At 33.2% G+C, this 15260-nt stretch overlaps 1 protein-coding gene across 2 annotated transcripts in view; it reads left to right on the top strand.

The window, feature by feature from the left end:
* DMD (dystrophin) overlaps positions 1-15260 on the top strand; it is a 2426617-nt gene that overhangs the window by 1088862 nt on the left and 1322495 nt on the right. For both annotated transcript variants that reach the window (XM_072743155.1, XM_072743156.1), the window contains exons 22-23: positions 11297-11442; positions 14215-14430. In XM_072743155.1, coding sequence (XP_072599256.1) covers positions 11297-11442; positions 14215-14430 — 362 coding nt within the window. The remainder of the gene's footprint in view (positions 1-11296; positions 11443-14214; positions 14431-15260) is intronic.

The raw sequence follows: 15260 nt of genomic DNA, 5'->3' as shown, positions 1-15260 counted from the left end.
GCTAGGCAAAGGAGCTCATTCACTAGAAAATTATTTTAATTACATATACCTATTAATTATGTTAAGGTTCAACATTTTTTCTATTTATTTCAAAAATGTTCAGAATATTGATGTTTGTTGATAGCGGAGATTCAACTATGATACTACAACATAAATAATGTAATAATATGTACTCTCTATCCATATAGCCATCCATCTGCCTACCTATATTATCATGTCTTCTCCTTTATCTTTTCATACATATGATGATTGTTTATAAAACTGCCAAATATTTTTATTCCATTTATTTATAAATAAAATGTCCTCCTTTATACCTTATTTACCAAAGTATCTCTACCAACTGTAGTAACTCTTTTGGAGTCTCGTCTTGTTAATTAATTATTAATTAAAGATGGATTATATATATGAATCATAAATTATATAATTTATATGCATATATATTTTATGTGATATATGTACACTATATATAAATTATATGTATATAATTATATTTGAATCATATAACTTATTTATGTATATTTATACATTATAAACATATATGTAACTTCCTATGTTATGTATTGATATATAAATATTATATACCGATCTATAAATGGCAAATAAAAAATTCTCCATATCAGGTCATTTTATAGTTCAGTTTGCTAATTAATAATTATTTCCAAAAAATTTACATATGCATACTTTACCGCCAAACTGGCATGGGGGAGTAAATCTGATTTCTCGTATTACTCCAGAGTACTTTGAACATAGTAAGTATTCAGCAAATAAGAGCTAACACAAGGGGTGGTAAACCATTCAGACTTTCAGCTCTTCTCCCTTTTTGTTTCTTTACTAGTGTCCTCACAATGAAACAAAAGCTTAACTTTTTAAGTGTACTTTGAGTGGCAAAAACTGGTCTGAGGAATTGCTGCTTGGTACCTGGCAAAGAAGATATGAAAAAAAAATTAAAAGATAAAGTATATTCTATATTCATAGTAATTTTTAATCTATAAATACCTTTCATATAAATTCTCTTTCTTAGTCCTCACAGAGCAACCTTTTGAGAATGCTTTATTATCACTGTGTCACAAGTGACCTCATGGAGCCTGAATAACTGAAAGGATGAATATTAGATTGTGTAAGAACTAGCCAGGTATCTATGGGTGTTTGTAGCAACATTATTCATGATAACCAAACAGTGGGAGCAACTAAAGTGCCCATCAACTGATGAGAAAAGAACAAAAATGGTCCTCTCCATACAATGAAATATTATTCAATAAGAAAACGTCATGAAGCACCCATACTTGCTACAGCATGGATGGACCTTAAAATGATGCTAAAGAAAGAAACCAGCTGCAAAAGACCATGTATTATATGATTCCATTTATAGGAAATGGCCAAATTGGCACACCTAGAGAGACAGAATGTAGATTACTGGTTGCCTAGGGCGAGAAGATTGAGAGAGTAGACTGTCTCCCAAAACAATTGCCAGGAACCTTTTCTAGAAACTGCAAACCAGAAAGACTATGCTGTAATATAGATGATTATAGAAAAAAAATAGCACATGGCTTGTGATAGGTGATCTTTTATTTTAATAAGAAAGGCTTTAAATGTACTTTCTATCTGCAAACATGAAAACAAAGTTTATGATATAGTTTGGATTTTTTCAATTGAAAGTATAAGTCATGTCAGGAAAATAATTATTAGGAGTTTGTTTACTTTTGCAGAAAATGGAGGAAGTGACTACATTAGCTATGACAAAACAAGTTTCTTTTTTTCTTAAAGTTCAGAAGGATTTTTTTTTGTCCTATGACCATAGATTTCTGGCCTAGTACAGTCTTTAAAAAAAAGTGTGATAATAACATGTAACATGAGATCTCTCCTCCTAAATTTTTTAGTGCACTGTAGACTATTAACTTTAGGCAAAATGTCATATAGCAGATCTCTAGAAATGAACTCTGGCAGGACTGAAATTTTATACCTGGTAAACAGCAACTCTCCATTTCCACTCTCTCTAGCCCCAGGCACTCACCATTCTATTATCTGCTTCTAGGAGTTTGACTGTTAGATACCTCATGAAGTGGAATCATGTGGTATTTGTCCTTCTGTGACTTGTTTATTTCATTTAGCATAATGTATTCCAGGTTCTTTCTTGTTAGTGCATATGGCATATTTTTTAAGGTTGAATAATATTCTGTTGTGTGCATTCACCACATTTTCTTTATCCATTTACCCATTGATAGACATTTAGTTTCTTTCCATATCTTGGCTATTGTGAATAATGCTGTGATGAACATGAGAATATAGATACCTCTTCAAGATCCTGATTTCAGTTCTTTTGGATATGTCCCCAGATGTGGCATTGCTGGAGTGTATGGTACTTTTAAGTTTGGATTTTTTGAGAAACCTTTATACTGTTTCTTCTAGCAGCTGCAGCATTTTACAATTCTGCAAATGATGAAAGACTCCAGTTTTTCTACATTGTCAGTAGTATTTGTTAACTTTTGTTACTTTTTGATAATAACTACCCCAGCGAGTATAGGGTGATCTGTCATTATGGTTTTGAAATGCCTATTTCTCATAATTAGTGATGTTGGATATCTTTTCACACAACTGTTTTCATTTGTATGTCATCTTTGGACAAATGTCTACTTAAGCCCTTTGCCTATTTTTAGTCAGATTATTTTTTCCTGTTAAATTATGGAAGTTCAAAAAATTATGGAAGTGGAAGTTTCTTATATATTTTAGATAGTAACCTCTATTCAGTTATATGGACCTCTATTCAGTTATATGTTTGCAATTATTTTCTGACATTCTGTAGGTTGTTGTTTTATTGTTAATTGTTTCCTTTGCTGTACAGAAACTTTTTAGTTTCATATTGACACATCTATTTTTATATCAAATCCAAGCAATCGTTACTTTTTTTAAAAGTTTTTTTAATTTTTAAAATATTTTATTTATTTATTTATTTATTTATTTATTTATTTATTTATTTATGAGAGAGAGAGAGAGAGAGAGAGAGCGCATGAGAGCACAAGCCAGGGAGAGAGGCAGAAGTAGAGAAAGAGAGAAGCAGACTCCCCACTGAGCAGGGAGCCCAACTGAGGCTCAATTCCAGGACCCCGGGGTGAAGGCAGATGCTTAACCAACTGAACCACCCAGGTGCCCCTCAAGCAATCATTTCTAGACCAGTGTTAAGAAGCATTCTTCTTGTGTTGTATTCTAGGAGTTTTATGGTTGCAATTTTTCGGTTAAGGCTGTAACCTTTTTCGATTTTTATATATGGTGTAAGGTAAGGGTCCAATTTAATTCTTCTGCATGTTGCTATCCAGTTTTAATAGCATCATCAGATGAGGAGATTATCCGTTTTTTGTTTTTGGCACCACTATCAGAAATCAGTTGACCATATGTGTATAGGTTTATTGATGGGGTCTCTATTTTATTCCTTAGACTATATGTCTGTCTTTATGCCAGTAACATACTGTTTTGATAACTTCAGCTTTGTAATATATTTTGAGATCAGAAAGTGTGATGCTTCCATCTTTGTTTTTCTTTCTCAAGAAAAAAAACTTGGTGATTTATCTTGGTTATTTTGTGGTGTTTTATGGTTCCATATGAGTTTTAGGTTTGTTTTTTCTGAGTCTGTAAACTATGCCACTAGGATTTTTATAGGGATTGCACTAATTTGGTAACTGTTTGGTGCAACATTGTTTTGCTCAATCACTAATTCAGTAAATATTTTTGAACACCTCCTTTGTGCCACAGAAGTACTGGGCACTAGGTATTTAGCAGAGAAAATCAAGATCAAGGTTTATATCCTCATGGAGCTTACAGAAATGAAATAGATAACCAAACTAATAAGTAAATTATATTATCAGAGATTAAACTCCCTTAGAAAACATTGTTCTGATGAGATTCATTTTGATCCTAACCTGTGGGATGTGTAGGTACCAGCTGGGTGATGAACTGAAAGCAAGTACAAAGATGTCAAAGTGGACAAGTAGTGCTTGACATGTCCAAGTGACAGAAAGGTGATCAGGAGGGTTGAAAACTAGCCAATTATGGGAAGTTTAGGATAAAATGAGGATTGAGTTTTAATACGGTCCCTGTAGGCTCAGGTGAAAAGTTTGGGTTTTGTTTTAAAACTAAGCTGAAATTTCTAAAACGAATCTCATTTGAGGAAATTCAGTAATCTGATACATAATTTTGAAAGATCTATGTTAGCCTCTAGCTGGTTTGTGAGAAACAAGTAGAAAGATCTGAGTGGAAGCTGGGAGACAGGGAGTTGTTGCTGTGTATATAGGGCCTAACTAGACTGGAGGCAGCCCTGGAAGAGGTGGTGATCTGGGGAGGTGTGGTAGGGAACACTCTTACAAAATGGCAAGGAGAAAATTGTGCTTCCTGTAGGAATAATTCAAGAAAATTGTAGGGCAGCCAGCAGAAAAAAATGCTCTCTATGCCCATAATTTCAAACACTGTTGTTAGTCCCTGCTAAGACGCTGATCCCATGTTAAGATGCTGAGACAAGGAAGGGAAACAAAGGTTGCCTTGATCTAACTTTTCTGATGCCAGGTCAGAAAATTTACCTAATGTACTTTTATTAACATATTTTATTTTAAAAGGAATTATTTTATTCTATGAAACATGATCTCTATCACTTTGCTCTTTAACTCCAGAAAAAAAATTAAGAAAAACTGTTTGTAAATGGCCCTTTTTACTGTTTTCTTCATTGATACCACTGACATCAAGCATAACAGACATATTTATTGACAGTACCTCTGCCTCATACCATGAGATGCAATGATTATTCCTTGACCATGAGAATCTTGGGAATATATGCTAAATGCCAAGTAGAGAATAAAAAATTAAAAAATATATATTAAAAAATTATTTAGGGACACCTGGGTGGCTCCGTGTTTGAGTGACTGCCTTTGGCTCAGGTCGTGATCTAGGGTCCTGGGATCGAGCCCCACATTGGGCTCACCACAGGGAGCCAGCTTCTCCTTCTGCCTATATCTCTGCCCCTCTCTCTCTCTCTCTGTCTCTCATGAATAAATAGATAAAATCTTAAAAAATTATTTAATAGAACTTCTTGAAGATAGAACTACTGAGGTAATAGGGCCAATTTTAGCAAATAATGTGGAAAGGGGGAAATGCAGCAAAGAACCCCAAAACTTATCTTGTAATAAATAGTTGAGTAATGTAGTAGTTTATGCTTCCACAAACTTGGGTAGGAAATTGTCCTTTAAAGTGGAGAATGAATCAATTATTCAAGTGCTGAATATTAAGGCATTGCTTGTGAAAAAGATCCAGATTTCAGTTGATGCATTGGAGACATGGCTTTTAAACAAAGTCTATGGTAATCTTAGATAAAATTCTCATAAACACATCTATTTTGCTCATATCAGAGCACGTAGCTCCATTGTGGGAATGGAGCTTGAGCCCAGGGACTTTCAGTAGAAGGAGTAGCATAAGCACAAAGGCTTGAATACAGTGATAGATTTTGGCTGGAGGATTTCTGATGGTGGGAAATTGGGCTGAAATGTTGATTGAATTCCAACCACAAACGTTCTTGAGTGTCAAGCTAAGGTGTTAACTTCTATGTTGGCATTGGAAATTCAAGTTTCATACTCAGAATTCCTTACTTTTCTTAGTATTTTAAGGACAATTTCTAGTATGTTAATCATCATATACTGTGGGTCCCCTCATCTTTTTGGACATCTTCTGCCAGTGTTCACATTTTAAAGAAATACTTGTTTTGTATCATGGTTTATGCCATTTAATAAGGTTAAAAGCTGCAGAAAAAGATCTTTGTTGGTTACACTGTTTTGTTGTTCTATGAACTATAAGGGGTAGGGAGAAAGTTGGAGTCTACTTGTTATGGAATAAAAAGAAGGATAGCTTCAATATAAGCATTTCCCAAAATAGACTTATCCAAGAAGTAGAAAATGCTGTTAATTAACTTTCTGCACGCACGCATGCACACACACACACACACACACACATATTTCATATATTAAGTCATCACTAATGTCTACTTATAAATGATGAGAAATTCAAGTTAGTCAACTTAATATTCACAGCAGATGTTTCAGTGTTTTAAAATGCTGTTACTGTTTACAGACTACTAACATATATGCTCTCTTTCCTTCCCCAAATGGATTATTTCTTACAGCTTCTACATAAGCTCATCCAGTATAAATAGAATGTGAACCATGTGCATAATTTAAAATTTTCTAGTGGCCGTATTAAACAAGAAACAGATGAAAGTAATTTTAAGTATATATTTTATTTAAACAAATAATCCAAATAATATTACTTTAAAAATGAATCAAAATTAAAAATTATAGAGATATTCTTACATTATTTTTTGTAGTCTGTCTGCAAAATCTGGTGTGTATTTACAAGTGCACAACATCTCAGATCATAGTAATCACATTTAAATTGCTCAGGGAACATATGTAGCTAGTGGATACCATATAGGATAACACAATTCGATATTCCTTCTCACTACTTCATCATTTATGTGACAGTCAAGTACCTTTATTTTTCCTGAGTAGTTTTGGGGAGAGGTAGTTGTGATTTTTTTTTAAAAGTTCCATATATAATATAATGTAGTGTTTGCGGGAGAGGTAGTTGTGATTTTTTTATAAAAGTTCCATATATAATGTAATGTAGTGTTTTGTGATCTCAGCATTATTATGATAGCTCTGTCTTATAATCGGATGGGATGGGGGGAAGTGTCTGAATTTTCAAAGTACTTCTCTCTTTATCTTGCTTTTCAGTTAAAAGGTCCTACCCCTTGACATAGACGCATGTGTTTCAGAAAATAAAGTGCTTAATTCCACATATGGCTTTTTATTTTTAAGTGAAATAATCTTGCCTTGTCTTTTTGCTCTCTGCTTTGCTCTCCTCTCTCATCTTTTCACTTCTCTGAAGCCCCTCTCCTTTATAAGTTAATTCAATAAAACAGAAGGGATTTTTAAACAAAAGACGTAGAAAATATTTTTTATACCTTAGTAGTCTAGGAACCATGAAGTGAGAAAGAAGAGGGATAAACAAAGTCAATTTAACTCAATCAGTGTTTAGAAGGTTCTGTGGGGATTAGAAAGATTTAATAGGTGGGATGAGAAGAATGTCTAAATTCTCTCAGTAAATTCTTTCTCCTCTTGTTCACATTCTAGATTTCACCAAATACTGTTTTTCTCCTGTGTTCCTGGCAAAGGCCTTTTCTTTCTTTTTTTTTAAGATTTTATTTATTGATTCATAAGAGAGACAAAGGCAGAAACATAGGCAGAAGGAGAAGCAGGCTCCCTGTGGGGAGCCTGATGCAGAACTTGATCCCAGGACCCCAAGATCACAACATCAGCCAAAGGCAGTTGCTCAGTCCCTGAGCCACCCAGGTGTCCCAGCAAAGGCATCCTTTTTGTGTGTGTGCTCAAAGTTATACTTCCCAACATGTAGTTACTCATTCAACAAATATTGATTCCTTGCATGACACCATTCTGGTCGTTGGAGATAGATTGCTAAGCTAAAACTACATACTTTTGCTATCATTATGCTTTAAACTGGGAAAGATGCAGCCATTAATCACAAAATCAAGCTGGTATCTTTATAATTATAATTTAAAATGAGTGTTTGAACAGAGAAGGACAAGGCCAAGGCTCTCCTACTAAAAGGAAACTTACTGGGCTGGGAAGTTTAGCCAAGATTTCTTTGAAAATGTTGTGCTTAACACAGAAGCCAGAGAATGAATAGGAATTAATAAGACTGAGGGTATAGTAGGTGTTGGTTAGGCAAGATGCAGAGAAATTTTGCGTCCCTGGAGAACAGAGGGGAGAGTGTGATGAAAGAGGGATCTGGAGAGGTGGATAATCTAGGGGGTCTTATATGAGCCACTGGTGAGGATTCTAGAAAAATGAAACAGTATTGATAAATTTTATGCTGTGGTATCTCATTGTGGTTTTGATTTGTATTTCCCTGATGCTCAGTGATGTGGAGCATTTTTTCATGTGTCTGTTGGCCATTTGTATGTCATCTTTGGAGAAATGTCTGTTCATGTCTTCTGCCCATCTCTTGATGGGATTATTTGTTCTTTGGGTGTTGAGTTTGATAAGTCCTTTATAGATTTTGGATACTAGGCCTTTATCTGATAAGACATTTGCAAATATATTCTCCCATTCTATTGGTTGTCTTTAAGTTTTGTTGATTGTTTCCCCTGCTGTATAAAACTTTTTATCTTGATGAAGTCCCAATAGTTCATTTTTGCCTTTGTTTTCCTTGCCTTTGGAGACATGTCTAGCAAGAAGTTGCTTTGTCCAGGGTCAAAGAAGTTGCTGCCTGTGTTCTCCTCTAGAATTCTGATGGATTCCTGTCTCACATTTAGGTCTTTCATCCATTTTTGAATCTATTTTTATGTGACGTGGGTGGAACTAGAGGGTATTATACTAAGTGAAATAAGTCAATCAGAGAAAGATAATTATTGTATGATTTCACTCATAATAAGTGGAATTTAAGAAACAAAATAAGGGAGCATACGGGAAGTGAGGGAAAAAAAACAAGATGAAATCAGAGAGGGAGAGAAACCATAAGATACTCTTAATCATAGGAAACAAACTGAGGGTTGCTGGAGGAGTGGGAGTGGGGGGATGAGGTAACTGAGTGATGGGCATTAAAAAGAGCATGGGATGTAATGAGCATTGGGTGTTATATAGGACTGATAGAATCACTGAACTGTACCTCTGAAACTAATAATACAGTATATATTAATTAATTGAATTTAAATAAAAATAAAATAAATGCATGATCCCAAGAAAAAGAAATTAAGCCGTGATGTAATGTCATAAATAAGTTTTGCATTTCCAAAAACTGAGCATAGTGTTAGATTGAAAGGAAGCAAGAGCATACATGGAGAGGCTAGGAAAGATCTTAAATTGTATGGGATTTTGTTTCTGCAAGATACAAAGGTACTTTTTGATCATTTTAATTTTTTTAATTTTTATTTATTTATGATAGTCACAGAGAGAGAGAGAGAGAGAGAGAGAGAGAGAGAGAGAGAGAGAGGCAGAGACACAGGCAGAGGGAGAAGCAGGCTCCATGCACCGGGAGCCCGATGTGGGATTCGATCCCGGGTTTCCAGGATCGCGCCCTGGGCCAAAGGCAGGCGCCAAACCATTGCACCACCCAGGGATCCCCCTTTTTGATCATTTTAGAAGCCATCGCCTTCTCTCAGAATAGACGGAAGTTTGGTTTAGCTCTCAGTGGAAGAACTTTATCCCAGAAGCAGAAACTGACTTTATCAGAAGCAGTTCTATAGAAAAACATCAGCAATTCAGAGACAGAAATGGCTAACTTTTCATTGTCCAGAAGGAAGCTAAAGAAAGAAGAACATAATCAGGACCTCCCCTAGAATGGACATAGACTTGAGGGTGATATTAGAGCTCATTGGGTGGCTATTACCATAGCTCTTCAGATAAAGTATTTCCTGATTGATGAACCGACATGTGGGCAATGAGGTAGCTAGTTCAGAAACTATGGACTTGGTAGGTCATCTTTCAATTCCAGCTCCCCTTCCAATGCAATCCATTCATGAAATGCCTGGAGCTTGCACCCAGGATCCAGATAGCAAAGGAGAAAATGTACCTGAACATTCTGAATCAGAATAAAGGAATAAATTGTTCCATACCTGCAATATCATACACAGTGTACACATGTAATGGTGGACTGTATCTTCAATACTTTAGCATGATTTTAAAGAGAACTTGAGACTTTTATATAATGTAAATTATTCATTGAATAATGTAAATTGATGCATACTTTGTTGATATTTGTTATAAATTAACATAAAAATGTATCAAATCATGATTATTTCCTAAGTTCTAGATAGAATTATATTGGCTAATATAGTAAAAATTGATCAAATTTATTAATCATTTAGAATATTTCAGTGTTTCTCTTTTTTCTGGATTTGAGAGATTTTGATTTTATGCTAGCCTGTGCTGAAAAGTGATGGGTTCTCTAAATTTATGGTATCTATATATCTGTCTATCATCTTCCTTCTTTCCTCCTGCCCTCAATCTGTACGTAGATGGATGCTCACTGAGTTTTGGGCAATCTATAATATTATAACATCTACTCATAAGTTAACTGTTTTATCTACCATTTATGATTCCTTATCATTTTACTGATAAGCTGACAAAGCTGAAAATTTTTATTTCTTCTCATTTGAGTACAGTTTTACTCTGTAAACAATGATAGTTATGTAAAGTATATATACACCTATGATTTATAGCTTGTATGTAACTACATACATATATATATAGTTATATACACACACACATACATTGTACTTTCCTTAATATATTTTTCCCTAATTTATACCTATATATATTAGGGAAAGTATACTGTTGAGTAGGGGTTTTGACTTTGAAATCACATAAACCTGATTTAAAATCCTGGCTCTACCATTTATTTGTTTCTTAAGTGTAAGGAAATTAGTTGGCCTTTCTTTCTCTTTTTTTTTTAAGAATTTATTTATTTATTCATAAGAGACAGAGAGAGGCAGAGACATAGGCAGTGGGAGAAGCAGGCTCCCTCTGGGGAGCCTGATGCGGAACTCGATCCCAGGAACCCGGGATCACGACCTGAGCCAAAGGCAGACACTCAACCACTGAGCTACGCTGTTGCCCTAGTTGGCCCTTCTTTAGTAGCCTCAGTTTCCTTGACTGTAAATGAGAATAAAAATGCTTATCTCACAGGTGTATTATAAGAATTGAGAATGATAATACGGGTAATCATTATTAGAGTTTCTGACACATACTAAATACACAGGATTTTTTTTTAGTAAAATAAGTGACATGATATAATTTAAAATATCAACTGCTGTGGATAATGATACCATTTTTTTTCAAAGGCAAATGATAGCACACAAAGAGTAATCTTCAAAGTCAATATGCATGAACTCTTCTTGTTTTTTCCAAGTACCATCCCTGTTACCATGGGCAAATTACTTACCTCTATGTTTTCTCATTTCCTTACATTAAAAAAAAGTGACTTTAACAATGCAAACTTTGCAAGTCCGATGTGAGGATTCAGTGCAATATGTATGTGTGTGTGTATGGTTTCTGTCTGAATATCATACATGTACTAGGATTTTATCTTCAGTATCATGATCATATTCTAATTCATATATTCAGGTTTTCACAACTTGGTAATATTTGTAATTAGCAGTGTGATTTAGTTTGCTGACAACTTAGGAAAACATAATGACAAAGTTTAAAATAGTGAAATGATTCTCTTCTTTTGCTGTTTGATAAAGTTTTTGACAGTTTGCCACCCATGCGCTATCAGGAGACCATGAGTACCATCCTGACATGGATCCAGCAGTCAGAAACCAAACTCTCTATACCTCAGGTTACTGTCACTGAATATGACATCATGGAACAGAGACTCGGAGAGCTACAGGTCTGTGAATATTTGAATGTCTTAAACAATATAGTGCAGATCTCATCTATGAAACAGTCACATTGGTATAACCTACAAATAATAAAAATAAAATAATAATGGCAAGTAGGATGGTTTACCCATTGGAAAAATGAAGATAAGATTTTAAAAACATAATATGTTATGGATTTGTGTCTTCCCTCCGTAAGACAAAAACTCTTTCTTTGAAAACAGTGACATGATCTGTGTATGAAGTATATTCTTTCTCATTTAGTATGTATTTTTAGACACGTTGACTTTATTATGAAAGCTGTGGTTTATATTTCCCCCTTTGCTTGCTAATTTATAACTCCTTTCACTTTTCCAAACACAAAGTGGTAAAATCTGTGCAGTTATAAAATAAATTTTAGACATTAGCCTTATGTAATATCATACTTAATTTTTAAGTTCTATTAACTACAATTTAGAGGCCTTATATCAAGTAATAGAAAATGCTAATATGGGAAATAAATAATTTGTAAGAGATTTCAGAATATTTTTCCTACTAATTCTGAAAAGCCTGTGTTTTATATCTAATCACATTTTATTTTTTAAGTCAGAAAGCATTCATTAACTATATTTAGGAGCTGAGATATGTCTACATTTTGAGAATTAAGAAAAAAAATTAAAATTTAACTTTTATATGAAGAGTTCTTTACAAGAATTAAATATTTAAGAAAGTAATTTTAGAACTATTTTTTCAAAGAAATCTTTACTTAAACATCTTTCAGTATATATATTGACCTATATACACTGACTGTTCTATTATCCTACCCAGCAACATATAACAGTTTGATCCTTTTTTCTTTATGTTGCTTTTAATATTTGGAATGATTCCAAAATTTACTTTGAAGATCATATGACTTAAAAGAACTATAAACTTAAAAAAATACAAAGATATAGCAACTAGAGGAATAGATTAAGTATACACAAAATGGTGTATAGATGAGTGGAAGAGTATCCTTCTAAAAAAACATTGAAGAGAAAAATCACTTATAAATATTATTAGGAAATTAAATAGCTGGAAAATTGTAGTTAGAACTTTGTGTCAGATGTTACACCCAAACAAAATACCACATATATTAAAATTTTTAAAAACATTTTAGTAAGCACACATTTTAAAGAAATTTTTAAGTAAATTATTTAAAGACATAATAGAGATGCACACAAGTCATTGGACACAATTGCAAACTTTGTAAAAATACCAGACAGTTTAAAAGAAAAATGAGGCCAAGGGAAAAAAAAATTGAGTAAGGGAGAAAGTCATTAATAAGGAAATCACAAAGAGAGACATAAACAACCATTAAACCAATGAAAAATTGTAACTCAAATTGTAAAGGATGAAGTACAAATGTATAAAACGAACTACCATTTTTCGGATCTAAGTTGCAAAAAATAAGATTAGTAAGTGCAGTTCTGGCAGCAATGAACTACCTTCTCACTTTCTGGTGGAAATGTAAATGCAATTAAAATTTTGCTGAGGCAGCTTTACAGTACTTCCTAATAAGATACAAAATAATTAATTGTATTGTACACATGAATACTATTTTCACGATATTTACATCTTAGGCAGTAATCAGAATACACTAAAAATATAAAAATAGATGGAGATAGACAGATGGGTAGATCATAAACATAATTTACAGGAGTAGAAAACTACAAGTTAATTTGTCAAGCTAATAATGGGAAATGGTTAAATGAACCAGAGAAGCCATTAAAATTTATGTTTTTGAAAAATACTTAATGATGTGGGAAAAGGCTCACAAAAAAGGCCTAGCTCATAATGTAGTTATATGTGTGCTAGATATTATCTAAATAATAAATCAAGTTTATTGAAGTAATATTAAAGCAAAATGAAAAAAACTCATATAGCACAAAATAGGTATAAAATATTCTACAACTACAAAAGTTATGTTTTTGGAATATTTGGGGGATGTTACAGATCAGATTGTAAAAGAAGAAATGATTGTGTATGTATGTATTATATACACATTCTAGTTTTTAGTTCTAGAAATACTGGGATTTTACGTAAAGTCATATGTATTAGTGGGTATTTTTTTCCATGGTTTATCTTGAGCCTTTATTACTTTATAACAAGAAAGTAACAATGAGTGGAGAAACCCTAAAGATAGACATTCTGTTATAAGTGATTGCATAAGTTACACAGGACAATTGTAAAACCAACTTTAGAAATTGTCCCCAAAATTATTCTAGAGTTTCACTATAACTGTAAAAAAAGTCTTGTAAATAATATGAAACTTTAGTTAATTGACATTCATAGGCCATCCCTGTGATAACTTACTCAGTTTTGTCATCCCATGTATCTATATGATTTAGTTATGTTTTTACCTAGAGAGGGTTAGAAGTTGTCTTCCTAAAGCCTCAATGTAATTAAATTAAGCTTCCTAACTATATTATAGATATAGTAATTAATATCCAGATATGATGCAATAAAATTAGATGTGCTACAACTCTGGTTCATTTAGAGATACAGTTTGGGATATATTTGACATTGTTTATAAAAACAGGCATAGATTTTTAAATAAAATATTACTGTGCAAATTACTCTTAGGGTAAACAGTGGAATTTAAATTACTACTAGTTTTTCTGTAACTGATGGACCATCATCTATTTTTTTAAATGTTTGAATCACATAGCTTTCCCTGTAAATACATATAAGTGGAACTGCAATAGAACTCATTATTATTCATCAGTTAGTATACATGTACTTCTCTCTTTTTTTTAAATTTTGAGGCTTTACAAAGCTCTCTGCAAGAGCAACAAAATGGCCTAAACTATCTCAGCACCACTGTGAAAGAGATGTCAAAGAAAGCACCACTGTCTGATATTAGTCGGAAATATCAATCAGAATTTGAAGAGATTGAGGGCCGTTGGAAGAAGCTGTCTTCCCAGCTGGTTGAACATTGTCAAAAGTTGGAGGAGCAAATGGCTAAACTTCGAAAAATTCAGGTAATTCAAATTGGCCTTTTTGTTTTCATTTTTTTCTTTGCTTGTTTCTCCCCTAATGATGCGTTATAAAATTTAAAGGCAAATAGAAATTTAACCTCCATAGTTCTTCAAAGTCAGTGATAATATTGAAAGACACACATTTTTCTTAAATGAGTGTATTTTGCCTATTTCTTTTAAGAAAATAATATGAGTTCCTCTTTGTAGATTCCCTTGAGAATTATTTTTTTGCCACCAATACTGACAGGACTTAAATATATTTTTTAGCGTAAATAATTTTCAAAAACAGTCTTTCCTTTAGGCTGGTTATCCTTTAAAATATAGGTATCTCTTAGCTTAAGAATAGATAAAAAGGTATATATCATGTAATACAGTCATATCATTTTACCCATATATTTTACTTATATTTGTATATATAAATTTGACCTCATTTCCTTCCACAGATCAGCACCTACTGACTTAATTTGTTTCAATAGTGTCACCATGTTCCTAATCACCCAAGGTGAAAACTGTAAACCAACAATTACACTATAGACCAAAGTCTAAAATGTTTAGTGATATAGGTAATACTTCTCTTATGGGGCAAATTAGACTATTAATGCTCAGAGAAATCTTTGACAGCATCATGGCATGATGGAAAACATTGGAACAAGATGCTTCCAAGTTTAAGTCCTAGTGCAGCTATTAGTTGTTTGTTTTTACTTTTACAAAACAAAAGAATGAGCAGTCCTAGAACATTCTGTAAAGCACAACATAACATATAAACGTGTGCACACATGCATGCATGCATGCTCACACATACAAACACAGCTTTGTCAGTATCATTGGTAAAA

Source organism: Vulpes vulpes, chromosome X (genome assembly GCF_048418805.1).
Source record: "Vulpes vulpes isolate BD-2025 chromosome X, VulVul3, whole genome shotgun sequence".
Lineage (NCBI taxonomy): Eukaryota > Metazoa > Chordata > Mammalia > Carnivora > Canidae > Vulpes > Vulpes vulpes.
This window is presented reverse-complemented; position numbering and strand designations above follow the sequence as displayed.